General features: G+C 44.1%; 1 protein-coding gene across 1 annotated transcript in view; it reads right to left on the reverse strand.

Moving 5' to 3' along the window:
- Nucleotides 1-14,518, reverse strand: part of LOC309564210 (pancreatic lipase-related protein 2-like) — a gene marked incomplete at both ends in the record, with an annotated part of 71,105 nt that overhangs the window by 28,459 nt on the left and 28,128 nt on the right. The window contains 3 exons of the mRNA XM_082268837.1: nt 98-216; nt 3,814-3,942; nt 9,460-9,579. Of these exons, the coding sequence (XP_082124963.1) occupies nt 98-216; nt 3,814-3,942; nt 9,460-9,579 (368 nt within the window). The remainder of the gene's footprint in view (nt 1-97; nt 217-3,813; nt 3,943-9,459; nt 9,580-14,518) is intronic.

Raw genomic sequence — 14,518 nt, forward strand, 5'->3', positions numbered from 1 at the left:
CGATAATAAGCAGAGAACCCAGATGGTCTCCCCCCTGCTCCCCCTAATTTAGATGTTTGTGGTCACAGTTCATTGTGGCTATAAGCTCAGAACTTACCTCCATGAAGTAATCGTAGGATGATGCAGCGTACCCCAGGAACCCTTCAGGATTGAGAATGCTCTCTGTGTAATATTGGTAGCTGCGCAGGTGATTGCATGCGGCCAGGTCATCTACCACTGAAAAGAGGCATCGAGACCAACAGTCAACATTTGATTTTCTCCACATCCATGAGGATCATATCTATACAGAGTCATGTGTTCATATACTGCAAATCGTCCATATATCCAATATTATCTCTACAGTAACATTACATCTTGGCAAAGTCTTTCCCTACAGCTGAAAAGGTATGCAATCCTGTACAATAAACTTCTTATATTTTATTCCTTTTGGCCTGTTAAATCTACCACTGAAAGCATCTTGTTAGATCTGTGCAAAAAATACCTGTTGATCCTTTGAACTGATATCTTCCTCTGCTCCCTGCTTTGGCTGACTTATCAAGTACATTGTTCCCAACTATCTCTAAGAACTACAGGCGGTCCTCGGGTTACAAACAAGATGGGGTCTGTAGGTTTGTTCTTAAAACAAATTTGTTTGTAAGTCGGAACAGGTAAATTTTTTAAGCCAAAATAATAATTTTTAAGTTTTTTAGATTTCATAGGGAAGGGTTAACACCCCTGTACCATTTGTTTTGCTGTCTGTACCCCTGTTCAGAAGATGTCACCTCACTTTTAGTCCCTATGACAACTGGATCTTGAAAATTTTGGGTTGTTGTGGAAATAAGGATTAGTGATAACGCTTCAGGGGAGACACCTTTTTCCCATGATCAAAAGGAAGTGGTCCAACACTAGCAATTGTAAACACCTCCATCCCTATTAGTTGTGAAAAAGAAAGATAGCCCTAGCGGGACTTTGTATGAGGTGAATGCAATAGTCACTGGGAGTAAAAGAGTAAAAGAGTAGGTTTATTCTCAAATTGAATTATACAATAAATACATGTACATGACCACAAACATAGTAGCAAGACATATAGGACATGTTGAATGATGGTAGCAGAATGGCAGCATGGTAGCATAATAAACATAATAAAAGCATATCAACATCAATATTGCATGACGATAAATATTCTGTATTGGAAACTCTACGCGTTTCGTGGGTCCTTACGCCCACTCATCAGGAGTATATGAATAGATTTGTCTGAAAGTAATCAAAAGAGATGTCAGTGTCCGCTGTGTCTTATGTTGGCCAGTAAATGTGGAGTTTTTAAGAATGTGTGTCTGTCCTGAATGGGGAAACTGCACTTACTTCTGGCTGCATCAGACTGGTGAGCGCTACCATGAAGTGGGGGTAAGTTCGTCTGATCCGGGAGCTGAAGGGGCAAAGATATGTCGCAGTTAGGCGGAGAGTCAGGATGGGAAACGTATGGGGTGGAAAGGAGTGAAACGAAGTGGGTGACATGACACACAAATAAATCAATAAATGTAGCAGTATATCTTGAGTATGTCAGTAAATCATAAGTATATCAATATAACATAATGTAGAAATATATACTGTATCCCAAGGTGATGCCACAAGGGAAAGAGTATTTGTGTATGAGAGTGTGTTCCAGCAAAACCAGTGTCAGAATCATGAGGAGAAGAAAACAGGCAAAAAAAGGGGGGGGGGGGGAAGGGGGGAAAAAAAGAGAAAGAAACTAAAGGCCCAAAAGAGAGTGCAGATCTCTGTGCATCTAATGAACCAAAAAGATAATAGAAGTGCTGTGTCACAAAGGATAGAGTGAAGAAAGTGAGTAGGCTGGTCTGGTTGAAAAGCGTCAATAGATTATGACATGTTAAAAGTGGCACAGGGATGGTAATGATGCAAAGTAACATTGTTGTGGAGATGAATTCAAATTGAAACAAATAAAGAAACTATGAATTATCAATTTGAACTCATCTCCACAACAATGTTACTTTGCATCATTACCATCCCTGTGCAACTTTTAACATGTCATAATCTATTGATGCTTTTCAACCAGACCAGCCTACTCACTTTCTTCACTCTATCCTTTGTGACACAGCACTTCTATTATCTTTTCGGTTCATTAGATGCACAGAGATCTGCACTCTCTTTTGGGCCTTTAGTTTCTTTCTCTTCCCCCCCCCCCCTTTTTTGCCTGTTTTCTTCTCCTCATGATTCTGACACTGGTTTTGCTGGAACACACTCTCATACACAAATATTCTTTCCCTTGTGGCATCACCTTGGGATACAGTATATATTTCTACATTAGGTTATATTGATATACTTATGATTTACTGACATACTCATGATATACTGCTACATTTATTGATTTATTTGTGTGTTCTCAGGCAGTGTCATGTCACCCACTTTGTTTCACTCCTTTCCACCCCATACGTTTCCCATCCTGACTCTCCGCCTAACTGCGACATATCTTTGCCCCTTCAGCTCCCGGATCAGACGAACTTACCCCCACTTCATGGTAGCGCTCACCAGTCTGATGCAGCCAGAAGTAAGTGCAGTTTCCCCATTCAGGACAGACACACATTCTTTAAAACTCCACATTTACTGGCCAACATAAGACACAGCGGACACTGACATCTCTTTTGATTACTTTCAGACAAATCTATTCGTATACTCCTGATGAGTGGGCGTAAGGACCCACGAAACGCGTAGAGTTTCCAATACAGAATATTTATCGTCATGCAATATTGATGTTGATATGCTTTTAATATGTTTATTATGCTACCATGCTGCCATTCTGCTACCATCATTCAACATGTCCTATATGTCTTGCTACTATGTTTGTGGTCATGTACATGTATTTATTGTATAATTCAATTTGAGAATAAACCTACTCTTTTACTCTTTTACTCCCAGTGACTATTGCATTCACCTCATACAAAGTCCCGTTAGGGCTATCTTTCTTTTTCACCCTTTTTCCCATGAGAACTCTTACAGAAGTAAATTTCCCTTCCTAGGGGTAGATTTCCTCTCACTTCCTGTTGTCTCCCTCCGTTTGTAAGTAGGAGTCGTTTGTAAGTCAGATGTTTGTAACCCGGGGACCGCCTGTACAGCACCTTCCCTCTTTGTTATGGAAGTGAGAAAAGGGGTAGGCGATCTGTAGTCCTGTTCTAGGGTGGCAATGCTGCTCCTCCATACATACAGTACAGTGAGTAAGCGTTGTCAGCCTGGGACAGGAAGTGTGCCCTTGGTAGGATCATCAGGTGAAAATAAAATTAAATAAGTAAACTAATGCATCCACCACATCTAAGGATGGGTAAGCTATAACATAATGAATGTTGAGATATGCTTTAAACTGAACAATTTATAAGTTGAATTATTTTATTACTGCTTTTAAAAATTTACAGGATTTATGTACTGTATGATGTAATAAAGTGTAAGATTTATATCTATTATGGAATCAAGTGTAAGATATTAAATAAATATGAGACATATTATAATGTTGGCCATACACATAGGCATTTTCAGGCAATTTCAACAAATTTCAAGCCACTTTGAGATGCAAATGCAACAAATATTTACCAGAATCTAAGCACTGTACCACCTATGAGTTCTATGGCCCACAAAAATTTGTCAGACGATGAAATCAAAATTGGGCTATACATTGACAACTTCAGTACAAATTACTAAAACATAGATTGAAATAGAATTGAAGCATGAAAAAAAAAACTACTGCTATTAATTTTTTTTAGAAATAAAGTAATTTTTACTTCCCACACAAAGCGAGTGTGTTTTCTCATTGTATAGTACAATTACCATTGGTTATTTTATCCAGGTTTCCAGCTATTATGATCTCTGTCTTTGCACATCCTGGCATGTGTTGCCCTCCATTTGGGAAGAAATCCAAGTGCCCAACAGTCTGACTCATTCCAAATCCTCCAAAATCTAAAGAAAAAAAAATACAAAATATTTAAAGTATATGCAAACCCAATCACTGAAATCCCATATAAGCTTTATTATGTTAATGTTATTTCAAAGGGGAGACAGTGATGGGCTGAGCTTTATTTGGAATTTCTTATCTTTGTTTTATGGAAGTTTTTTTTTTTTTTTTATGTTCGCCTAAATTATATCATGTAGTTTACAAATATTTTTTTACAAAACACAAAATACAGTAAACCCCCCTCCATTGCGGGGGTTACGTTCCGGACCCAGCCGCGAAAAGTGAAAATCCGCGAAATAGAAAAACCCTATTAAAATGCATTGTAGGCATGTTTTTTTTTTTACTGTCACTGTACGTGTAAAAGCATTTTAAGGTCTTTAAACACACTTTTAAAACAATAGAAACTCATTTAAACACATACAAGACACTGAGAGACATAGCAAGAGCTATGGAAAACACAAAAATATTTCATTTTTAATGATTTATATAATAAATAAAATAACATTAAAAAAAAAACGCAATATACCGGGACCTCAAAAACTGAACCGCGATGGAGCGGGGGTTTACTGTACTAAGAAGTTTAGAGGCCCCTTGTATAATGCATAAGTGCCATTTTACTTTCTCAATGGGGAATCTGTCTCCTGTCTTGAATCCACCGGGACAAAGTCAAGTAGGGAAAGTCCACTCCCAGCAAGCACATTTGTTTTCCCTTTTATCTTCACCCCATCACACAGTACTAGGTTTATCCTTCAAACTAGGGATCGACCGATTATCGGCAAGGCCGATATATCGAGGGCCGATATGCACTTTCCCTGATATATCGGAATCGGCCCCGAAAGTTACCAATATTGCTGATATTGTGTGTGGCGCACACGTGACATCATTGCCTTCTAAGACCGCCTCCCACGCCTCGGACAGTATGTGCAGCTGCAGTCCGGTCACGGTGCCAGCCACCCACAGGCCCTGGCCTCAGATACCCACCACAGGGTGCCAGCCAGCCACAGCAGGGTGCCAGCCGCCAGCCATCAACCCACAACAGGATACTAGGCCAGCATCCAGCAACCCACCCCCCAACAGGGTTCCAGCAAGCCAGCCACCCACAGGGTGACACCAAGCCAGCCACCCACCACAGTGTTCCAGCAAGCCAGCCACCCACAACAGGCCAGGGTGAGTGACACCAAGCCAGCCACCCACAACAGGGTGACACCAAGCCAGCCACCCACCACAGTGTTCCAGCAAACCAGCCACCCACAACAGGGTGACACCAAGCCAGCCACCCACCACAAGGTTCCAGCAAGCCAGCCACCCACAACAGGGTGACACCAAGCCAGCCACCCACAACAGTGTTCCAGCAAGCCAGCCATTCACAACAGGGTGACACCAAGCCGGCCACACACCACAGTGTTTCAGCAAGCCAGCCACCCACAACAGGGTGACACCAAGCCAAGCACCCACAACAGGGGACACCAAGCCAGCCACCCACCCACCCACCCACCCACCCACCACAGTGTTCCAGCAAGCCAGCCACCCACAACAGGGTGACACCAAGCCAGCCACCCACCACAGTGTTCCAGCAAGCCAGCCACCCACAACAGGGTGACGCCAAGCCAGCCACCCAGCACAGTGTTCCAGCAAGCCAGCCACCCACAACAGGGTGAAACCAAGCCAGCCACCCACAACAGGGTGCCAGCAAGCCACCCACACTGCCAGGCGTCATCCACCGACCCACAACAGGGTGAAACCAAGCCAGCCACCAACACTGCCAGGCGTTGGCCACTGACCCACCACAGGAGGACAGCAGCCAGCCACCCCACAACAGGGTGCCAGCAAGCCACCCACACTGCCAGGTGTCAGCCACCGACTCACAACAGAATGCAAGCAGGCCACCCACAGCAGGGAAGGGTGCCAGCAGCCAGCCAGCTTTTTTTTTTTAACCGTATTGTCTCTTTCAAATTGCAATAGAAATAGATGAAGTCAGAAAAAGTAAAAGTGTGATCTGGGACTATTTCTCGTTTCAACCATATCCAGGAAAAGCAGCAGTGTGCAACACATGTACAAACAATATAAGCATGGGATAAGTAACTGAAAAAAACAAAAATACATCAAATCTTTGGGCCCATCTAAGAGTTAATCATATTGAATTATATCATGCAGCACGGAAAAAAAACAAAATGAATATCAATGTGATTTTGAAATACATCCTCCACTATCCCAGGCAACAGCAACAGATATGTTTCAGAAAAAAACAGGTGTCACTGTCTAGATTCAGATGAAAGATCCCAACTGCTGGACAGAATAATCACAGAGATGATGGTCACTGATAACCAGCCATTTACAATGGTGTCTGACTCAGGATTTAAGCGGTTGATGTCCATACTTGAGCCAAGGTACACACTGAAGAGTGAGAAGTAATATTGAACCGAAATGCTGAGAAAGATTCACCAAAAGGTCATTGAGAAAGTAAAGGCTAAGCTGCAACCAGAGAATGCTGGCAACTCACTCTCATTCACGACTGACTGCTAGTCAGGAGGAGGACAAACAGAGTCACTAATGAATCTTACATGCCACTTCATTGACAGCGGATGGACAAAAAGGCAATTGGTCTTGAATACAAATGTGATGCAAAGATCCCACACTGAGGAGTACAGTAGAGAAATGTTTCTTCGGCATGCTTGAAGAATGGGGAATCACCAAAGATCTAGCGATGCTTGTGCTCCTTCGAGACAGCGGAGCAAACATGCAGAAAGGAATGAGGCTTGCTGATATGTCAGACCTCAGTGTCATGGCACACAACACCCTCCAACTTTCAAATTATGGTCTGTCAAGCCAGAGAGCTTTGATTGATATATGTTTTGAGAAGCATGAAGAGATTAAAAATGTTGTGCTGGCAAGACTTTTGAATCCTTGATACAAGAACCATGCTTTCTCTTCTGATGATGTATTGGCCAAGGCTAAACAATGGCTGACAGAAGATATTCAACAGGAGGTGCAGGAGGTTCCTGCCGAAAAGACATATTCAGAACAGCATTTTTATAATCTGAAAGAGCAGCATGCTGCAAAAACAGAAACATTTCCAAAAAGACAACAACAAACAGAAGAGAATCTTCTTCATTGTGGCCGAATTGATCAGGACATTTTCAGTGTTTTATTGGGGCCTCATGTGGAGGATTCTTCTGAATCTGCAATAATGAGCCTGGATGATGAACTTCATCTCTATTTGAAGGAACCAGTAATTGACAGAAGAAGTGATCCTCTTCAGTGGTGGAAAGAAAATGAGGCACACTACACAAGACTTGCTTCCCATGCTAGAAGATAGCTCTCTCTCTCTGCTCCTCTGTCCTCCTCTCCTCTCCTCCTGTACCAATTGAGCATGTTAATGAAGTGGCAGCATTACATGAAAAAACAGAAGCCGTTTAACAGGTGAACATGAACATGCTGAAATGTTCTGCTTTCTGCAGTATAATATTGTTCTACTTAACTGGGAGTATTGAAAAGTGTAGTAGTAATAGTGTCCACTCCAATCCACAGTCTAGCTTTTTTTCTAGCAGTTTTGCACTGACTGCAGTAGTGATTAAAATCATTGCAGTGAGTGCACTACTGCAGCAGTAGTCCACTGACTCCTCCAATCCACTGTCTAGCTTTTTTTCTAGCAGTTTTGTACTGACTGCAGTAGTGATTTAAAATCATTGCAGTGAGTGCACTATTGCAGCAGTAGTCCACTGACTCCAATCCCCTGTCTATCTGTTGTCTAGCTTGTTTCTAGCAGTTTTGCTACCACTGACTGCACTGCTGCAGTAGTGATTTAAAATGATTGCAGTGAGTGAGTGCACTACTGCAGCAGTTTATGTATCATTCACAATCAGATGATGTGAGACTGATGCCCCTGCAAGTGTAGTTTTCCTATCAGTTTTCATACAGTTAAGGTGTGAAGAACGAGCCCTTAATGTTAAAAAAGTTAATAAATAAACATTAACATGTTCAGTAACAGATTTGTGTCAAAATTTGTGTTTATTTTGCAAAACCTTAAATGTACAAAATATTGGCCGATACCGATATGCATAGCCAAAATATCGGTATCGGCAACGAAAAACCGATATCGGTCAATCCCTACTTCAAACCTCTTCACTGTGCAATACCCACACTTCCAACTCACGCACCGCTGTCCTGCACATGTTGAACATTACCCTCCACACTCCTATCCAATATATACTGCCTCCTGTCATACCCTCTGCATTCCTCTCCTAAGCATACTGCACACTGTCATACCCTCCACACTCGTCTCCTGTACATACTGCGCACTGTCATACCCTCCACATTCCTCTCCTGTACATACTGCCCTGTCTCATACCCTCCACATTCTTCTCCTGTACATACCCCCCACTGTCATACTCTCCTCACTCCTCTCTTGTACATACCTCCCCCCCCCACTGTCATACCCTCCACACTCCTCTCCTGTACATACTGCCCCCTCTCATACCCTCCACATTCTTCTCCTGTACATACCCCCCACTAACATACCCTCCTCACTCCTCTCTTGTACATACTGCCCCCTCTCATGTCCTCCACACTCCTTTCCTGTCCATACTGTCCACTGTTATAGCCTCCTTACTCCTCTCCTGTACATACTGCCCCCTCTCATACCCTCCTTACTCCTCTCTTGTATATACTGCCCCCTCTTATACCCTCCACGTTCCTCTCTTGTACATACTCCCCACTGTCATACGCTCCACACTCCTTTCCTGTACATACTGCCCCCTCTCATACCCTCCACATTCTTCTCCTGTACATACTGCCCCCTCGCATACCTTTCTCACTCCTCTCTTGTACATACTGCCCCCTCTCATACCCTTCTCACTCCTCTCTTGTACATACTGCCCCCTCTCATACCCTCCACATTCTTCTCCTGTACATACTGCCCCCCCCCCCATACCTTCCACATCCTTCTCCTCTATGTATTGCCCCCTTTCATATCCTCCACACTCCTCTCCTGTACAAACTGAGCACTGTCATACCATCTGCACTCCCCTCCTTCTCTCTGTACTTCTCTCCTGTACATACTGTACACTATCATACTCTCAGCAATCCTCTTCTGTACATACTGCCCACTGTCATACCCTCTGCACTCCTCTCCTGTACATACTATTTCTCTCATATCTCTCCACATTTCTTTCCTGCATGTACAGCCAAATGTCATACCCTCCACACTCCTCCCCTGTACATACTGCCCGCTATCATACCCTCTGCACACCTCCCCTATACATACAGCCCACTATCTTACCCTCTGCACTCCTCTCCTATACATATTGCCCACTGCCACACCCTCTACACTCCTCTCCTGTACATACTGCCCACTGTCATACCCTCTGCACTCCTCTGCTGTACATACTACCTGCTGCCACACCCTTCGCGGTTCACTACTACAGGCTAAGACACTTCTTTAGCATGACTTGCTCCCTAAACGTGCTCTTTTTGGAACAGGAAAACTTTTGCTAGTTATAAATACCGTAATACTAAAGACATACCACGGTTGAGGAGAGTTGGAGCTCCATCAGTGTGGATCGCGTCGACCAGCTTAGCGTCTGACGGGTCTAGTCTCACCTCAATGGGTGTGTCCTGGAAGTATGGCTGAGCCGGGTCCAATCCTGGATCATAAAATACAAGGAACGGTCAGTTTGTAAACAAAGAAAGATTCCCTTTACCTAGAGTGATGATTTGTCTTTTTTAAAAATTCTGTATACGTGTATGACTATTTGTGGCACGTTGATTCTGTAAGTAGTGAGTAAGAGTAATTTTCATTTGCACATATATGTTGAATAAAGAATATTTAAACTCTAACAATGAGCTACACTTTTATCAGTTACATTGTTCTAAACCATCTGTGGACTACAATACACGTCCCCCAATGCTTTAGTGAAGAGGAAGGGGGAGGTGTTCTGTGATCCTGTGCTTGAGAGGCAACATGACTCCTCTATAAATTTAGTACAGTGAGTGAGTGCTGTCACCCTAGAACAGGAAAGGCATCCAAGGACTGTAGCCATGACTCTTGCTACCCCATGTGACAGAGTTAATACTTGGTACGGAACTGGTATGTTGCAATATATTACATTTTTCCTCTTGGGTATAAAGATGCTTTAATGGAATTCTTCATAATGAAAGTGGTAGAGTTTCCACAGAAGAACAGTGTCAACTGGAACTCAGAAACATGTTTGTAGCACCCTCTAGTGTGGATAAATTTGTTTTTGTGACTCATGGTAGTTGTGTGAGTCTGTAATTGGGTTGGGTTATTCTAGGTTAGGCAAGAGAGCTCTACAGGGCAGGTCTCGGGTACCTCCTTCTGGTTCTAGAAGCTTGGAGAAGCTTCTGAAAGTTAGTGGGCGGAGGCTAGGAGGTCCTGATCTGCATACTTGAAGGAATCTGGCCAGTCCCCAGGCAGAAGGCACTGGCAGGGTGGCTAGATCAGCCCTTAAATATTGAGGAGACTGGTCAGCAAGGGAGTTGGGTGGAAGATGGAGTGCCATGATTGCTGCCATGAGGCATGGGAACCCTGCCTCCAGGCTTAAGCTGAGGAAAGGAAGGAGAGAAAGCCTAAGAGATGGTTCTCTTTTACCTTTGGGTCTTGCGCAGAAGACATTCTGGCTGGCATGGGAGGGTCTGGACAGTAGGAAGCCTGAACAGAGGTCTTGCCCAGAGCAGCAGGAATCAAAGGACAGTGTGAGTACCTCAGCACACCCAGGGGAGTACAAGGGGAAAGACTGCCAGATGTAGCATATTTTCCTAGGGACGGTGTTGAGCTCAAGCCCAATCCCAGGTGGGCTTGTAGTCAAGGCAGCCAGGTAGGCTGGTAGTATCGGAAACTGTAACAATTGTGTGAGGTTCTACTGAGGAGACACGATACTCCGGCATACAGTTTGGAACTTTGGCTTTTTTCACTAAAGTAGGCTTAGAGCTTCTGGTTCGTACAGAACCTTGCCATTGATTCATAGGGACTGCGATTATTCCAGAGGTATTACAATCCAGGATCCTCATTTTTGTGTACATAGAGAAGGAAGTTTGTCCTCAACTGTTGTTCTTAAAGTCAGGTTGGGCATCCCATAATCCCTATACCCTATCCAAGTTGTTTTCCCCAAAAAACAACAAAAATAAGCCCATGGAGTGATTTCTTGTGTCTGGATGAGAGTTGGAAATGCATGTTCCTTGGCTGTGCAGGAATAGGGGACTCAAAATCCAGCAGCTACTGCAGGGGTAGTGCTACATGTTTATTGCACACTTAAAATGATTATAGCCATATTAGTGCACTTGTGACCACAGCTGAGTACTGGAAATCATATTATTTTTAATTATAATAAAAGTTAACTTTTAAGGATAATATGTTAGTGGTCTATCTCCTACTTGGTCCAAGCAGTACTGATGCACAGATGCCTCTGTGTATCAGCACTGCTTGGGCTCAGTAGATGTACAAAAACTTGCCCCGTTAAATTACCTGTTAGGGTAAAATCAAGCAATAGATTTGACATGACCGTTTATAACTGTAGCACCCTCCTAGGTAGGTGCTAGAGAGAGAGAGAGAGAGAGACAGTAAAGTTTTGTATCCTTTCTGCTTACCAGAAGGATTGCCAGGTAAATCTAAATTGTTCTCTGCCTACCAGAGAGCAGGATCTGCTGGTGAGGTCTGCTTATTGTGCTCAGGTGCAGCTCAGTTTGTCTGAAGTGCCTGAAGTGTTTCACACTGGTGCAATAGGGAAGCATGTTGGACAGTGGGAGGAAACCTGACAAATTAGTGCACAGGCATTTAGTATACAGCCCTACTGATTGGCAGAGGGAAGTGCCTCAGTGCATGTTTGGATACTGTATAAATGCCAAGAGCACATGTGCTCTGGGTCTTTTAGCTGGAGAGCGGAGTCCCGAAGGGAGTGGGCGGCTGCCTCCTCCTCGGTAGAAGTTGCCATGCGGCCTCAGGTGGTCGACCTGAGGGCCTAAAAGAGTAGAGAGGAATTGAACCAGGAGGTCCTATAAAGCTGACTGGAAGGGAGACACTGGAAGGATCTGATCCTGCATACAGTGTGTAAAGATCTGTGTCAAGGGGCCTGACCTGAGGAGGGGGGGGGCATCCTTGCAGCTAGAAGAGTCAGTGGATGGGTGTCAGTGAAGGGGATGCTAGAGAGTATCCTGAAGATAATGTAGTTCATCAAGTCTATTGCTGGAGAAAAAGCAAGGTGACTTAACCCTTTCCATACACGTGGCAGTATGGTCAAAGCAGTGTGACTGCTTCCACAAGTAACCTCGTAAGTAAGAGTTGTCCTTATCAACTGTATATAGTTCCAGTTGGAGTATCCCACTATTCCCTTCTCCCATCCAAGTTCCACAATAAATACCAAAAGCCAACGCCCCTGGACGGTTTATTGAGTAACAAACCATTGGGAGTAAGGAATAATGTGTGAACTGTACCTTAAGTGACTGTCTGCAGTTAATCAGAGGAGGACCAATCAGAGGAGGACCAACAAATCACCATACAGCAAGTCCTATGGGGACAGTGCTACATAACAATTTTTCAGAGGTTGCTAGAGGTTTCTTGAGCTGTGGCTAACTGACCTTCCATTTTATGATGCCTACATAGTTTCAGAGCTAACACCATTTGGCAGAGCCAGTAGCATGACATCAGTAATCTTTTTTTAGCTGTCTGTAAGAGTGGAATTCTGACCACTACTATAAGGCTGGGTTCAAATATGTGCGGCTGCGGTTCCCAGCATGGGGTCTAATGTGTTCCTGTTCATTGGTTCAAATGCGAATTATGTCTGAATATTTGCCTGAATTCGCACCTGAACTGGACCTAAACACGCACAGGACCGTTTTGGAATGCGGCGGCAGCTCCCCCGGACCTGTGTGAACTGTCTCCATTGAAAACCAGTCACACTCTCATGTCATGCGAATTGGATGCAGGGAAACCCGCATCCAATTCGCACATATGTAAACATGAAATGCTTCATGACAAATGTTCCCATATATGTGTAATAATATCTCTCACCCACAGGTGGTTTAGTGAGCTTTGACGTTGTGTGTAAAGATGGCTGTCGCATATCGAATTGACCATGTGGTTTTGGGGGAAGTGCAACCATTAGTGATGGATGAATATCGGCCGGGGCGGTTCGCGAACGTTATCCGCAAACTTTCTCAAATGTTCGCGAACCGCAAGTTTGCAGTGGGCCCTATTGACTTTAATGGCAGGCGATATTTAAAAACCTTCAGGTCATAATTGCAGCCACAAAATACTTACTAGCTGTGCACAAATAGTCCCACAACATGGACACTGTCATAACAGAAGTCACTGCACTGCATTGAAGGGGGCACACTGGTCTCTCTGCTACCTTCTCTTCCTGATCCGATGCCAAGAATGGCTGCGCATTGCAAATGTCTTGTGATGGATCGTAAAATAATTCCAGTGACTCAAGCGGAGGGTATATGGTAGTGGTGGTGGTGTCTTTGGGGGTGCACACAGCAGAGAGTGAAGAGGGTGCAGATAGAGAGGATGAGGAGGGTGCAGAAGAGGAAGGCTGAGTGAGCCACTCAACCAAGTCTGGTGCGTCCTTTGACATAATCAAACTCACCTTCTGAAACTTCACACTTTGGCTCCGGCCTAATGCTCCTGCCCTACCCCTATTACCCCTGCATAACAGCCTGCCTCTTCCTCTGCCTGTCATTTTTTAAATTACCCTGTGACAAAAGTCTCTAGAGAAGCGCAGTATATGTGGAAGAAGGTATATAACACCCCGCTTCAATCTGTGGTTTTGGGGGGCCACTGGTCTATCACACCAGTTCTACAAAAAATTGTCCAGTAACTGTTGTCACTGTGTGTAGCACAGTTAACGCAGCAAAAGAGGCAAAATTTGTGATGGACAAAAATACACTTATAAAAGTATACTGTTAGATAACACCCCACTTCAATCTGTGGTATTGGGGAGCCACTGGTCTATCACACCAGTTATACAAAAAATTGGCCAGTAAGTTTGGCACTGTGTGTAGCAGAGTTAACGCAGCAAAAGAGGCAATATTTTTCCAGTACACAAACACGCTATTATGAAAGTATACTGTTAGATCAGTGTTTCTCAACCTTTTTTCAGTCGGGGCGCCCTTGAAAAGTATTTTTAGTCTTGAGGCACCCCTGCCCAAGGTTTGATTCACGTTACTGTGTATCGCAGAACACGTGCAGAATCGTGCTCGTTCCTGACACACAGACAAATGCTCTGCTCTTTAGGAGTGCCATTAATTCTTAATGCCACCCCACACTTTGGCAAACATGGGGTGCTTTGGGTGCGGCACAAGTTTAAAAAAAGGGTCAGGGACCTCTTTCCCTGCATTTCTGCTGGTAGGAAAGCCCATTGAAGCCCTACATGCAGCACACATTCAAAACACAGGGCGTGTTCACATGTCAGGTTGGAGGGGCAGTCAAATCACATGGTTGAGCTGTCTTTACTACCCTCAGTTGCTCCCCTTTAGCTGCAGAGGCAGCATCTGGGGATGTACACGTGTGAAGGCTGCAGCTGGAGGTATACCCAGGGTGAATGGGGCTGCACTGCAACCAACCTT

The sequence above is a fragment of the Pelophylax lessonae genome (assembly GCF_965119305.1).
Source record: "Pelophylax lessonae genome assembly, chromosome: 9".
NCBI lineage: Eukaryota > Metazoa > Chordata > Amphibia > Anura > Ranidae > Pelophylax > Pelophylax lessonae.